The sequence below is a fragment of the Argopecten irradians genome, chromosome 2 (assembly GCF_041381155.1).
Source record: "Argopecten irradians isolate NY chromosome 2, Ai_NY, whole genome shotgun sequence".
NCBI lineage: Eukaryota > Metazoa > Mollusca > Bivalvia > Pectinida > Pectinidae > Argopecten > Argopecten irradians.
The window spans coordinates 13443298-13460158 of record NC_091135.1 but is presented as its reverse complement, the minus strand read 5'-3'; the positions used below and the strand labels follow the sequence as shown (position 1 = coordinate 13460158).

The 16861-nt window shown below is 34.2% G+C and overlaps 1 protein-coding gene across 5 annotated transcripts in view; it reads left to right on the top strand.

The window, feature by feature from the left end:
* The window catches only part of LOC138314519 (parathyroid hormone/parathyroid hormone-related peptide receptor-like), an 84819-nt gene that overhangs the window by 11854 nt on the left and 56104 nt on the right, over positions 1-16861 (top strand). For 4 of the 5 annotated variants that reach the window (XM_069254892.1, XM_069254894.1, XM_069254891.1 and 1 more), the window contains exons 2-3: positions 2099-2936; positions 4781-5723. In XM_069254892.1, the coding sequence (XP_069110993.1) occupies positions 5622-5723 (102 nt within the window). In that variant the 5' untranslated portion in view covers positions 2099-2936; positions 4781-5621. Of the gene's footprint in view, positions 1-326; positions 605-2098; positions 2937-4780; positions 5724-16861 lie in introns of those variants that run through there. The other variant, XM_069254893.1, reaches the window with a different exon arrangement.

Genomic DNA, 16861 nt, shown 5'->3' with positions numbered 1-16861 from the left:
TGCCGTTTATACCCCATTTAACTAGGTTAACACGCTGTATTTGTTTTTATCTTTTCATCTTAATAAATAAAGGTTGCCAAAATACGTAACATGCATCGACAAAGCCAATGCATGATCCCATTTATTACAATATCAAGAGGGCATTGTTTGGAGGCATGCACGTTGTATTTAGGTATCGCCAGACAACACCTGGGAAATTACAAAGCCGTAATCTTACCATTATACAGTAACATCGAAACTTTTGGCATTCGCCGCTAAAACAGCAACAGCCAACGTTTTGCTGCTATCGGAGATACCAAACGGATGTATATAGTTATCCAAAGGAAAGTGCAGCGTTCATATGCACGGTTACGTTACAGCGTGGTATGTCTCTTAGCCAGTTATAGTGTGTATGGTCTCTATAGTATGACGGTCTGACCGATAGCGCCAGGCCTCACTGTGACCTCCAAACATTTCCTATTCTCTATATAGGCGGTGTTATGAGATAGAACAACTAGTTAGCACTGTTAGGGAAGACATCTGTGATGTTGTAGACTTTAACGTAATAGGTAACATTGGATGTTTACTGGATCGGCGTCCCTGCTCGTGTGGTCGTTTCTAAGGGGTGAGGCAATATTTGATACTTATTAATATCTTCATCAATTGTTATGTTAATATTGTCTGATAGATTCATAAAATGTCAACAGAATAACATTGTGTACTTTTAAAATATTTCAATAAGGTTGTTTCAATAGTGGAATGCTTTCCATGATAAGACTCGAAATTGCGGGCATGCTATGCAAATGTATTAAATACTGTGCATATTATTTGTTTACTTCCTTAACTTGAGAGCATTGGCAAATTTATCCAGTGGATCGAATTTCTTTAAATTTGTATTTTTAAACTTCAATGATTCTAATAAAGTTACCATGTATTATGTTCAAGATATTTAATTACCTCTAAGATTGTAAACTGATAGGATGTATAGAAAGGTACTCAATCAGAAATGAATATTCATTAATTAACATCCGAGTGTAATAAATAGCGTTAAAGTATTAAAAGCTTTATTCGATACGATTGTAAATATTTTCGTTAGTCATGATGATGTAAACAGACACTTTTTACCTTTATTTACGTAAACTTGAATGAGTTGAGACATTTATATTGCAGGATTGATAGGTTAATTTTATTAAACCTTGAGAGCATTTTATCCCGTAGAGTCCATAATTGATTAAATCAGCTTTACAGTCAATCACCCTAATGTATCGTCTCAATCACCCCCACACAGTTCCAATGGCTACAGGTTAGACAAATCAAATGTCCAATATCGATAGCTGATACTTACACCAATTATGTCCTGAAGGTAAAGTACAAATGGAAGTTACATTCAGTTATAAAAAATATTTGTGACAATTTGATATCAAACCAATGGTAGATAGATATATAGGCGTGCAAGATTAGTTCCAGCTTTATCATATGAAATTCTGTCTGCTGCCGCCGATTTGCTAAATATTTATATATATCATTCCTTACATTTCCAGGATTCGTGAATTACAGGAAATGTTGATTTTATAGCACAAAATTGAAGTCAACATTTTCGAAAACAATTTTGACTTCCTAAAATCCGGGAAATTAAATAATCGCGAATTTCACAAGGTTTGAAGCAGTTTACAATGTCTGCTTTTTAATAAGCGTAAAGAGTAGCTTAGTATAATGATATTTGTTGAATCGCTTAGTAATTGCTTTGACATGTTTTAAATATTGAAATCGATTTAGCGAGACTCCTATAAAACATGTTGTCATCGGTTTCATAAAGACAGCTTTGCCAATTATTTGAAACTTAAAGAAAATACTAGTTTCTGGATCAAGAACCAGTTTGATGTTTAACTCTAATGTGTTTCATTTGTCAGAAAGATATTTCATGATAGACCTCGAAGTACATTTTAGGGTTCTTAGTCGTAGGATTTTTTTTTTTTTTTTTTTTTTTTTTTTGCAATGCAAATATTTTATTTCATCAGGTGGAAAAGGATGTTGGAAATTTGTTTTCATATGAATGATAACATGTTTGAGCCGAAAATATGCTTAGATTGTTTAACTATCTTTTCTTTTTCTATTTCAGGTAATGTGCAATCGGATCAAAAGGATCAAATTTCCAATGAAGTTGTGATATACACAACTTTCGATCACATCACACGCATCTGACATATATACATCTTTTGATTTAGATCTGGATTGCCTTTTTATCGTCACGCCTGATTCATTTAATTACTAGTGTCATACGTGTTGCATTCTCCATACCTCTCAATTCAAGACAAGCCACTAATTCTGTAACCTGAACTTTGTGAATTATAATGTCTGCATATGCTTATCATGACCGACACGTATAGACCGGAGTAATTAAAATGCTGAAGAATCCACCACTGCTGACCTCACAAAGGGCTGTATAATTATATACACTTCTGGAGCTACTTATGAACGATCACTAATCATTTTGATCACTTGTGAATGGCAGGGATACCCCTAGAGCATTCAGCTAAAGGTGTTAACATTAATCGATACATTGTCAACAAATGGTGAAAGACCGGGTATTTCGTCTAATCAACATACAGTGCATTAAACTCCTTAAAGGTGTTAAACTTGCTACTGAACATTACCTCTCACAAGGTAAAAGAAGTAATTACGTATTAGTGTGCACCAAAGTGAGATTGTGGCTGGTTACATCGTGGGTTCAAAGCTGCTACCTATTCCCAAGAGGAACGGAGCGATGACCGAGACTTCCATACGGAGTGTCGACAGTTGTACACCATAGCAGACAGATGAATGGTGCCGATTCGCCATTATTTTAAGGAAATTTGCTGAGAAATATGCTCACCGAAAGCTAAGACACTTTTGCTAACCTGAAGGATTTGCTGGACCATTAATGAAGACATGTCGTTATCAACTACAGTGTTGTATATGTAAGTTTTTATTGTTATAAGTTGAATAGGTGCAACTGACTTTCACATGTGTTCGTTTTGTCAACTTCGTTTTGTTAAGAAATTGGTCATCTGATTTCTAACTTTTAAAATAATTTGTATTGAAAATTTGTTCAGAATGAACCTAGTTATAATCAACACTTTCAATCATAATTTCAAATCTTGTTATAGAACTAAAAGACAACAAAAAAATTCACCCATTCACGATACATACGAGTACAATACTAAATTTCAATAATTCCGCTTTGCCTTACAATTCTTAATAAGACGCACAGGTAGGAATCAGTTGTCATCGCGGCTCCAAATTATAAATTATATAGTAAAATCTTCACTGAAATATTCTATCCATAATGCCCAATACTAAAAACACTCATATCTTCACATGTTATATGTTTCGCTAGTTCCGCTCTCAAACTGTTTGCGTCATAGTGCCATTGCAAACATGTAACGCTACACTTGAAAGCATTCTTAGTGATTATTTCCTCGTTTCGATCATAGTTTGTTAATCTTCTACACTTCATCTCAATTCTTACTAATGCAAATGGACATGTCAACCTAGGATTCGTATTTATTACATATGATATCAGGACTGAACACAATGATTCCTGATCTGGATATTTTTTCCATTCAACTCCTGTTCTAGAAACAAACATAGACGACTCGCGTTGTGTTTGAGGTCACCAATGATAACCTCTAAGTATGAATGACATGATACGTATTATGTCTTTGAATTCACAACAGAGTATGACATTAAATGCTAATTCTAGCTCTTTAGGATATGGTATAAATCCTGTTAATTTCTTTAACGCGACATATTGTAAGCCGAGTGTTGCTCTGTAGGTCACTACTGGCAATCATAAAATATGAATGACTGATGTGGAAAGTGGCTTATGTCGCGAGCGTCACGAGTAGTTTGCACTTCCTCTAATTCCTATTACATAACAGTAATCTGATAGCGTTAGCCATGCTTAATTGTGACAGAGCGTATAAATAGTCAAGTGGCACATTAGGCTCAGATTGTTATCTGCTTGTTCCATAAACTTTCCATTTAAGGACACCAACTTAAACATGACCTACAACTTATACAAAAACATGGCTGCAGCTGATATCATGTTAGTGATTAAAGGATTAGATTTCGGAATATCGCTGATAATTTTGCAATTCGTAAATAAGTTGTATGGATACCACACACAACGTTTATCACGACGTCGACGGTATGGTCTTCTGGAAGTCAACCAAGTTCAACAGACTCCATCGATGATGATGAGTGCGATCAAAATATTAAAATGTCAAAATATATTTTGCAATAACTCTCAGAATACAATCGATAATTATGAAAATTTCGATGCTAGAATCTTTACAACAAAGAATAATTGTTAAGAGTGGTACTATTCGGATAGTGAAGTATCTAACACTTTTTGAAATTGCATTACTTGGTAGTATCTCACAACCAAAGTTAAATTGCCTCGCACCTATTCTGGCGGTAAACTAGAGATACATGTAACATATTAGCACGGTTAAAAAGACAATAGAATCGAGACAAATCTCGTAGAAAGCAATTTTACAAGCAAAATCTGGCTCTTTATCACCAATTTAGCTCTCGTAAAATTACATGGTTTTTAATGATAAAATCATTGGCTTATAGTGATAATAGCTTATTGCTTAAATTAGATTAGCAAATTTCATATATAAGGAAATTGTGACAATCAAGTCAATTGCCTTGAAACAACTAAATAAATACAATACATAAAAAGTGCTATAGCTTTATCTATGTTTTGAATTTCAAATTTAATGTCAAGTTAATGTTGCATTTTTCTTTTGTATAGGAAAGATGTTCCATCCGATAATAAGTGTTGAATCGGACCTGTCCTTGTCGGAGCCACCTTCCGGCGATGTTGGGCCTGTGTAGTTATCGGACAGCTAACGAGACAGTTCATGTGACTGGCACCTACCGCCGATATCGGTCCTAGGACATCGACTGAAAAAGTTTAATGAGTCTCAGATTACCACAAGCATAACGACACTAATGGCCTGCTACTGTCGACAGGCTGTCTGATATCTGATTAAACAAACGCCTTGCACTGATTAGATTTTAGAAAATATATTATTTCAGATAGAAAAAATGGACAAATTAGATTCACGAACAGATATTGGAAAGCAATTTGATGCGGACTGAATGTCCTACATCCAATAAATACATTTTATCAGCAACAGATTGTCCTATCCTCGAGATAATATGCCGACTAATCTGTGTCTTGCTGGAATAATTCGTTGAATGAAGATGTTCCCAGGATATATAAGACTTCTCAATCCAAGCCATTCCAAAAGTGTTCAATACAACAATAATGATATTTGTAAGAATTGTTAAACCCATACTTGCTGACGTCATATCGACCTTTGCTTAATGACCATTTGGATACGAATAACAACTAGCAGACTTGTTGATGCGACTTTGCCATGAATGTTCCTGGATACGAAAATAAGATTGGTATGACAGCAACAATATTGTGTATCATGGGTGACATTAAGGTGTGAACTCTTCATATCGAAACGGTAATATTAACGTAAAAACACAAAACGATATGTTAGCAGTATGACTCGAGCGGTGGGATTTTCCTATTTTATTCCTTCATTCTAACTGCAAAGTACACCATATCGTTCAGTAGTATGGCTTACCTTCGCTTTAATGGGATTTGGCTGCGTGTGTTAACAATGTATTTACTGATTCTAACTGTGTCATCGTGGACTACGTGCAAGAAATCCAAAAAGGTAGGAACGTAATCTTAGTTCATTTAAATCTATATACAAAACATATGTAATATATATGTATGTTATCTGAATGTACACTCGGCGGTAAGGGTATTGAAAAGTAAGATCTAACGCTATCTTACCACTTGGTGTATACCTGGGACCCTTGTAAGCTTCGCTTAATTGTTGTTTAATTCCCTGTCAACAACCCTTGATAATATGATACCATCGTGTAGCATTTCTGTGTACAATGTGAAACAAATATCTAGGTGAGGTAGTACTTCACCGATTTAAGATAGTGACGTCTTATTCGTATTATCGTCCCTGTCATACATATAATCTAATGTTTGTATACTGACATTCCTTTGGAGAACATGACTAAATTATACGATTGTTGCTGCAATCAACAAGGAAATAGTCAGGCTTTCTCCTAGCAGCATTCCGCTTTCACAATTTCACATGTATTGTATAGGACATGCTCCTGTAACGTTAACTAGATATTTGATCAGTACATCGGTATTATGATCAAGTTCTTTGACGGAAAGCTGAGAGCGGATGGTCGCGTTTTGGCGGAGCAACATGATTTGGATTTACTGTTTCATAAATTGAGTTATGAATTAGTGTATTGATGGGTGCTGCCATGCTTATTTGTGAAAATGAGATTCACTGTCTGCAGACATGACCATTCAAATCATGAGTCTATCTCATTCAAAGCTTTTAGGTAGCGTGTAGTTTTCGGGAACTAATCTGTTCTTATTACCAATTTTACGTTAATGTTAAAAGGGAGTGTAACTACAAAAGTTGAAATACCGAAACAAAATTATTGAAATACTTATCAAAATATTTAAAGTCCTACTAAGTAGCTGATGCAGTACATATACTTATATAAAAAAAAAAACCATAACATTGTATCTTGCAAAGGATATATATATCTAAAGAAGAAGCACTAGACTTATTTATATACATTTCTATCTCCTAACTTCAAAAACGAATTCATCAAATAAATATACATATGATTGGAATGAAAAAACTAAATTCTTATATGAATATATTGATCGTTTTAAGTGTATTGTGAAGATACAACTAAATATTATAGATATAAGCATTGTGTTTTGATTTTAATGTTAGAAAAAATGTTTTCAAATAACTTTGATATCGTAGGTTAACCTTTATATTCCTGTACAATCATAAGATCAGAAAAAAATGAAAGTATGTGCCATTACAAAGACAACTGATGTCTAATGAGGCATACTAAATGCTATGTTAATCTGAATTTAATGTTGAAATTTCTGTTGTACATATCTACTGACTATATTTGGAATATGATCGTGTACTATATATTAATTCAAAGCTGACATCTCTAACAGCGATTATTAGAACTAAGGTCAGATAACTCTATCATAAAGAAGAATCAAACAATGAAAAATGTCACTGATCGATCAACAGGTTGATGGATCGGTGTGAAAACCTAATCAGGCGTAATGAAGGCTTTATCTTAGAGTGTTCATCCGAAAACATTAAAAATAAAATAGGATACTATCTGGTAATTAGTACAATGTCGTTCGAACGCTTGGTATCAGGGACAGCTGGGTACCGAAATCTGTTAAGGATTGAGAACAATGTTCAGATAGTTAAAACAGACACCCAAACACTCTAGTGTGACCAGACCCGCAGGGTTAGTCCGCCCTTTTATTACATTAGAGACACATGTACCAATATAAAAGGTATTGTAGGTATACACTGTTGAATACAAGGACATATAGTCTTTATATCAAATAACGTTTGTTAATTTCTGTTTGTGTATTGGTTGAACACCATCTATATGTGTAGCTGTATGAGATCAAAGTCTAATTTGACCCTGCGACATGGCCGATGTCATCCACCATAAAGTAAAACCATGGAGGATTTCATATGATTAAGTACTTATTCCATGGAAGGTTTGTCAATCATATATATTATCAATGATACAGTATTAAAGCTGAAGTTCTTTTGGAGACCTTGTATACAGGTTTTTAATTGAAGTGTAACCTCCTTATTGTGCATTCAGTGTATAGTATGTTTAGGGAGATTTTTCAGACAGGTAATATCAAGCATAATGTAAATCATATAATGTAGCTCAAAGTCTGGCAAAATGCCTTTCTACCAATCAAAGAATAATTATTAGATTTTTTCTTATCCTTTCCGATATTATATATTCATATGATGGTTATTTTCTTACAAAATCTATAAAAATATACAATAATTGCGCCTATCTTTATATTTTCGTTAATAAATGATTCATTCTTTGACGTGTGGTTTGTTCACATGGACTGATGTAACATAGGTCAAACGTGTCGTAAAATTCTTACTTATTGAATGTTTCAAATGCTTCTAATTGGGGCTACATGTACCTTATGTATATAAATATATATATATTTGAATTATGGATTCGACTCTTTGTATAGCATTAAACTCGTATACAAATATAAACCGGTGAAACTCATTGAATGGCCGCTTATCTGAACAAACACAATTTGTTGTCGCGACAATTATGTTACCTTGACATTGAGTTCCGAGTAGGATAATTGTTAATGCGACACGACTGACACAGATATTTTTTATCTACCAATACTGAATGTGAAACAGTTGAGACTGCTACAGTGGTAGTTTGTCATTAACGCCAACAAGTATTGGAGAAACTAATGTGTGTACAAACTTCAGTCTGCTCGATAAGATTATAAATGATGTCCTAGTTAACGGACAGCTTTTACTGCAAACGTTCATGTTTTAGTGGTAATTATATTTAACTCTCTTCTTTAACTCCCATACATTTTGCGCTGAATTGAGATTAGGTTTATAACATTTTGTGTACTTCGTAAGTAACAGTAAAACTCGAATTGTCCATAGCGCTGACATGTTCACTGAAATATGATTGTACCAAAAAGTACGCCTACAGAGTACGTTTACGGTAAAGAATAGTGTGATAGTCCGCTAACTAGACGTTTCGTGTTTACTTGGCAGTATGGTAATTAAATCTGCTAACTAGACGTTTCGTGTGTATTTAGCAGTACGATAAATAAATCTGCTAACTAGACGTTTCGTGTTAACTTAGCAGAATGATAATAAAATCTGCTAACTAGACGTTCCGTTTTAACTTGGAACTATGAAGATTAAATAAGCAATGACAAGAGACACTCTCCTACTTGAAGGTATTCGTCTTTATTCATTAAACAATTATGATTTTGACCATATATCATGTTATAAATAAATAAACTGTGTCATTATAAGAGATAACCGTTGAACAGACGCAATGTGTGAAACATCTATACCATCTTCATAGACACTGCCAATGAAGCAATGTGTGATTGAGGGGCAGCGCCAGAATGGTCCAGTTCGTATAAATATTTGGCCGGGCGGGGGTGGTAGAGTGTTTATTTATTTGAATACGGTGCTCTATTGCGTGATCCTGTCAGTAATTAGATGATATGTTTTCATTATCTCATTCACCACTGAAGACGCATGTAGACTCTTCTAGAAAAGATCTGGCCAGTCCATTATGACATTTTAGGGGTAAATGAGTTAAAAGTCCATTATGTTTAGGGTATTTGGTTTCTAATGTAACCCACTCTAATGTTTGTCATTGCTCCCGCTTGGGTTGTGCAGAACCGCTTGTGGTAGTTGGTTGTTTTATATGATTTAATTTCTATAAACAAAACTCTAATGTTGTTGGGCTATTAAGTCATTCGAGCTTGCTAAATCGGGAACATCCGAAGGTATGTTAGTCACTAATGTTCATCGCTAGATGTTTTTGGTTTCATTATTTAACGTCCCATTAACAGCCAGGGTCTTTTAAGGACGAGCCAGGTTTGTTGGTGGAGGAGAGCCGGAATACCCGGAGTAAAACCATCGTCCAGTGGTCAGTACCTGGAAACTATTGCTAGAAACCATCGATGTAACATAATTAAATCATCACTATAAAGTCGACATTGAGTAAAAAAGGAACAAAACAGTTTATACGAAGTCTGTTGTGTTCGTAACTTTCCATTTTAAAGTTTCTGTACTTAATAAGTTACATTTCCATTGTTGAACAAACAATTGTACTAAACAACGCCTATTTTGATGACTGAAGAAGGCATTAAGTCCGAGATGATAGGATACAGTGCAATAAGCCAGTGAAATCGTCCATCTAGGAACCTGTAAGTGATGAAGTGCATATACCGAAGACTTGACAGATCGCACTCAATAATCTACATTGGTTTTCTGTACAATCTAATTTACCTGTGTGAGGGCGAGGTTTACAATTCTAGAGGACATTATTTACAGTATTTCCTTTGTTTTGTGCAGACAGTATTCTATTGATGTGTTCTTGATGACATTAAAACGTTTGTAAGCTTTCAAGACAATCAAATAGATAGACAATTAGATATATACTGTTTGTTTTAGTTTTAGAGTACATAAACTATTGCACTTTTAAACATTATCAAGCAAATACTCGAAAATATCTAATATAGTTCAGAGAAATCAACAAAAGGCAGTCACATTGGTCATACAAGTTGTTTTAACTGATCAGAAATGGGCATTGGTTAAGATGAAATACCATATTGATGGTTAACGACCTGAATTTTTTTTATTGAATTATAGGTTGTTAGAAATTGTTTTTTGAAAAACACGGAAAGCTAGCTGAGTTTACATTACTGAATATTGAAAGGTTACGTATGGGAGGCACTTATTATAGCTATAGTTTAATGTGGATCTAACATAGCTAATGCATTGTGATATATAAATGTGCCATTTAATGCACGCATGGTTTTGCGAATGACCTGTTTTCAGTCAAAGACAAGAAAAAAATGTTATGGGAACTTTAATGATAACAAAGCTGATAATACGTACCAGAATGCAGATCTTTTACATCTATTTAAGGATTAAAGTATCTCTCTGGTGGTTCTATCGAAGGATAAAGTTGAGTAGGGTATCGATATTTGGAATGGAACGCGAAGCTGTCCATGAAACAAATATCGATACCCTACTCAACTTTATTCTTCGATAGAACCACCAGAGAGATGTCTTAATTATTATTTTCATAGCTCAATATTTACCCTATTTAGTGTTGATGATAATTGTAATGTTAAAATTAAATGTATTGATGTGACCGTCGGTTGCACCCTCCTCTCTAATTGTGTTATGCATTAATACATACATATGTCCTGCAGTACCAATCATTATAATGGCCGTACTTATACCGAAACTAGAATTAACTTGAGTGAACTCTTAGTACTTCCAACATGTTAGCCTAACGCTTAGCTTTAATGTCGTTACAAACGTTTAAATCGATAATGCGCATCAGCAGACATATCATAATAAACACACAGTACAGCAAATGTGTAATACATTATAATTCCAATGTCAACTTGTTCAGATCGTATTTAGAAAAATCAGTGGATTTGACACTCACCTTATCATACAAGTTGAACTCTACGATCAAATCTACAAAATTCTTTCTTTGTTTATTGAAATTATCAAACTAACCAAAAAGTATGATGTATCGGTTTCCATATTTACATAAACAACTGCAATATTTGAAGGTCTTATTCTTATTGACTTATTTGATAAATTCGATTTATAGCGTGCATCCTTAACTTAACTATTCTTTGTTTCGAGATGAAACTTTGATCTCCAACACATTACGTGCAAAGAAATCAAAACACATCGACTTCCTCAGTGTGAAGCTGAATGTTTTATTCGACAATATCACTTTCATTTCTGTCGATCGGAACTGTCTTTCCATATAAATTCTAAAATATTATAAGAATATATCATCAAATTAAGGTCTACAAATTCGATCATACGAAATAGACACGGAACCCAAATGTATTTGATGGAGACAAACACAGGCATATTAATAGAGCAGACAACACGACTCAAAGAAGATAGTATCTCTAAAAAAATCTTTGTCTTTCTCCAGGCGGATGGTCCAATCAGAGCTCTGACCTATATTCAATAATGTGCCACCACTGAAACTAATATCCTGTTCACTTCCTGTACAAGGCAGCATGCGTTTTGCTGTTATTTGCCTCCATGGACATATTATGGACACTACTTTTCCGTGTGCACAACCAATATAAACACAATGATTGGCTTTTGTCAATTATCAACAGCGGACACGAGTGGTCAGTTGGTCAACATTGGAACAAAGTAATCGCCTTTCAATTCAATAGGAAAAGGGATAGTTTAGATAGGGGTCTCGCGTACTTTTTGTTTTCACGTGACCCAATTACACTGTATGTACTATTGACGGAAGTGATCACTACTATCTATATTCCTATAGATCATACATAAAATATTTTGCTTGTTTCAAAAAGTAATTTTCTCTTTGAAATGTAAAATATTATCACATTTTTCGTGAGCGCGCCACTTTCTCACAAACTAATGATTACTATACAAACATAGTTACAGTACGAAAGAATTGACATTTATTGTCTGCTTCCCGTTTGATCATTGCTTGGTTGATCAATCATGCTGAACGACCTTTTAAGGTCAATTATAGTTGACAATGTGTCGTGTGCGGTGCTAGTCTTTGTGTTTTGGGAGAATGTGGTATGTTTATGTCTCCTTGTAAAAGTTAAAACGTTTCCGTTTTATAGTGCTATCTTGCTGTAGCTTGCAGACAAAGATACATAATACAATGACAATGACATTGTATAACTTATAAATAGTGTCAACCTTTAATAAAAGTGGTCATTCAGTGTCTCGGTTGAGTACATAATAAATGTACAAGTTGATCCGTGAAACAACTCAACTGGAGAGAATATTTTTTAACAAAATTACCCACGGAAATAAAGTGACATATCATAAACTATAACTCATTTATTGAAATCCATAAACATTTGAATTGGTGGATAATTCGATGTCAACTATAGGTTGGTATGATTTAAGCGTTTAGGTGTCACGCATATTAAATGAGAGTGTTCTCTTATTCCAACACTCCTTGGGAGTAGTGCATGCGTCAATTTGTATCTTACAGAGTCCAAAAGTGCATTCGTCGATCCAGTGTCAGCCGAGACAAAAGTGCACGTGCTATGCTATGATACGTTATTTATCCATACATCACAATTATAGGTAAGGGTGTGACAGAACTGTCGCGAAAGTCTCCGCCATTTCACTCCCAGGGGCGTTTGTGTTTGATATGATCAATTGAAATACGTCTCTGTAGGACTCTGCGGCGTTATGAAATAATTAGTATTGGCGAGTTTGCAATAAATTGAAAAGCATTGGTCTATTTGATCAGCAATCTACCATAACATAGAGTCACATCTTCATAGATATTCCTATAAGTATTTTCTGCCAAATCATTCATAATTCATAGTAATGAACTAAACGGATTTCTACAGGTAATTAGTATATTTTGACCGAAGCGATCAACTTCTAAATGCATGGACAGTAAAACACATAAAAGAGCAGGGTTATTATACAAAGTATTCCGACTATTTAGGATAACGTCTGCTAGAGATATACACTTTTATCCTCTTGACTAGTCAATCAAAACATATACTTAAGGATAAGACATGGATCCTTGGATATATTTTGTCTTTGGTTAGATGTACATGTAAAAATATCTCTTTAGAACCTGAATAAAAATTAATGTTTTATTAATAGTATGCGAAAACAAATGAAAATATGTAAGGACAATTATGTTTGTTGAGGTTTAAAAGTTTTAAAAATGTCCTTGGTGTTAACACCCGACACGAAGTTTTGTAATATTCTTGAATGATATGTTATATACGATAATGAAAACTAATCACTTATATGTGACTATTTTCTGACAATCATACAAGTGGTCTTTAAAACTTCCAATATCATATGTAGGGTCAATTTCAATATTCATAAAGAGGTTTCGTAGATCATATGAATTGTCTTTCATTTGACAAAAACTAATAATATCAAATACACATGAATGAAATAGGTTTAAACACAACACCCTGTCGAAGACCTTCCTTTGCGCGGGAGCACTAATATAGGCACAACATGTCCGTTATCAATGAATGATGTAATTTTTCATGTCGAGTCGTCTTCATGATCATATTTCAGGATGTGTGTAATTTTAGTTCATAGAGTTACAAAGGTCGCTCCCATCAATCTTCACGATTTGTCATCTGGCATTGTCTTTTATTCGTTATTTTGTTATGGCGTAACCCCGATATATAACGAGGATCAGACGGTCTGTATATCGTATCTACATTTATGTATATAAATGAATGCTTACAAAGCACAATATGATCACTTGTAACTCTCAACGACTGTATACATTAAGTCATTGAATGCAAAGAGACGATGCGTCAATACAAATAGCATTATGACAAAGCGTTATACAAACACTAAATATGGCTTTTTGTTGTAACAGAAGCAGGGCTGATCATAATTAATATTGTTTAAAAAGCTGCTACAGTACACGTTTACAATTACAGTTTGGCTGTAGTTACACCATTGACCACACCTTTGATAAAAAATACTTTATATAAAACAGTTTATTGTAACAAATCAGATTAGTTTGAATCTATCCATTGACAATATGCAAAATATTAAATTGACACTGATGGTTCGATTTGATCAGATCATAAAGTCCCGATGTAAATGAAGAACATAAAAAGTTTATGTCACGATTTCGTAAAGAAACACACGGTTTAGCCTACGTCATTCCAGACGTATTAATTGGCCCAGATCGATACTCATTATGTGAGATTGTGTACTGATTTAACATATAAATGTATAGATTTGCGTTACACGTATCCTCTATACAATGGCAGACACTTGTTCTTAGGACAAACCTGGATCTTTGTCTACCTCCCTATAAAACAAAACTTGCATATAAAACGTGTTCTAATATCAGACTTTGTTAAATCTGATGTATTAATGTGTTTATACTCACAGCGTGTTGTTTATTCTGAATGTTTCTCTGTCAATAACAGTCTGACATTCCATCTAGATGTTCGATATACGACCTCTGTGTTTGATCCGTAACACGTCGTATGGTCCCTGCTAAACAGCATTCAGTTTACAGAGAAGATACAAGATTATATAACATCTGCAGGATAGAGTGATAACACTATATAATCCACGACAGGTTAGACTATTGTAAATGGAGACAAGCACATTTAATTGTATTTTTAATTCATCCCATCTCGTTAGTTTTTAGTTGATGATATCGCATTTGACGTATCATAATAATGTTTTGAATATTACTTATTTGAGCCGTTCTTTTGTTTGACGATTTTGTTTAACGTCCCATCATAACGAGTCAGTTTTAGAGGATGAAAAAACGGGAGTACACAGAAAAAGCTAGAGTCATTACCTAACAATAGCCACGCTCGCGATCCAGAGCGATATAGCCTGTGATGAAATATTTAAACGTTTTGAATTCCGTCTTGGTATATTACAGAGTAAGCTCCCTTGTGGGGAGGTATCGATTGTTACGTCATTTTTTGTTAGCGCAATTCACGTCGTTTTCTCCGAAACTATTACGTTACGTTTGCAAACACATGCCATCACAATCACTCTGTAATATGAAAATACAAAATACTCCTGTTTAAAGCATAATTTTTGTATAGTTATACATTTTGTTGTTCTCTCAGCTTACTACGGCTGTGGTATAAATAACAGGTATTTGCTACGTTACGCTGATGGATTAAATAAATTCCGACACTGGCCACATTAAGCCTAAATGATAAATAAGATGTCGACATTGTTATAGATTAGGTAATTAATCTCCAGCCAGATTAACAAGATACATATGCCCCACATGAGTAATGAATTTCTTACAAATCATAGACAGGGAGATAGGTATCACTGCATTATAACAGACATTGCTTAATTCATCACACTGCGATACTATCGCGATCGTCAGTATCCTTCCATGTGCTATTGGAGATGTGTAAAATATCTGTCCTCGCATCCATCATATAACGACAGCGGGTATCGCAATGGAGCTGCAGTTCTAGACAAATTGATTTCCGGCTGTACTATGAACTAGAGCGTTAATTCAGAGAAATGTATGATTTTATACAATTTTATATCTTTAAGGTGGATCTCAATGCGTGCGATCAATATGATATATGTTATCTTATTGGAGATATCATTTAAATATCTAAAACAGAACAGGCGTCAGATGTAAATAGATGTAGATGTAATTCCCATCAAATGTCAACAGTGGTCGGATTCCCAATTGCAAGTTAACCTTCCATAAGATTTGATAAGAATAACCTAAAGAGAAAACACATTGAATAATTAAAGATATACATAAAACATAACCTCAAAATTCCTTATAAAAAAGGGCAGGACTGTATTGTTCGTTTTTAAGTGTTTAAATTAAGGATGTAAAGTATTATATATTGAATTACGTATTGACAATATGCTTTTGGACGTTAAGCTATTGGTGTGCTTGGTGTAGTATGGGACGTTATAACGTATATCCATTCGAGTTATTTCAAGCATACAAAATCCTTGATGGAACCCCATTTCACAAGAATATTTACTTTCAACATTTGACAATATCACTAAACCTAATTTGGTTACGAATTCATACAATGCTTATCAACACATGACGTAGCACACAGAAATAGAGGAAGGGGAAAAAAGCTAATTCAAAGAAACTCTCGCAACATTAGATTGATATAACTTTTGTTTCAGCCCTTGTCTTGTTTACAGTACACACGTGCCTTAATGGGTTAGCGTTTATGTCAAGCATCTCAAATGTTGATGCCAAATTGACATTTGATGGTAAACTGATGCAATTTAGGGACTGCAACATGCCTTCATCTTTTGCATGTTATCGACTCTAACTTTCGATCAAAACTGCAATTCTGTTTCATGGTGTCTTACTGATCAACAATTTCCCTTTAGCTTTGACAGTTAGATTTACTTTATCTTTCAACAATATTATGTTTGTCACTAATTTCGTTATATTTGTTTGGTATGCTGATATGGTTGTAGTGCTAAAGCGTAACACATGCAAAAACTGTTGTAGATCAATTTATGGATTTCCTCGCTCTTTTGATTGAATAAAGCCGAGAAACGGTCTATGATGCCAATAATGTTGTTTTGAAGTGGGACGCAGAAAAATGTCACAATGTCCTTAAATGTTAATTAAGAGTTATAACCCCAAAACAGATAATTAGAAATAGAGAACA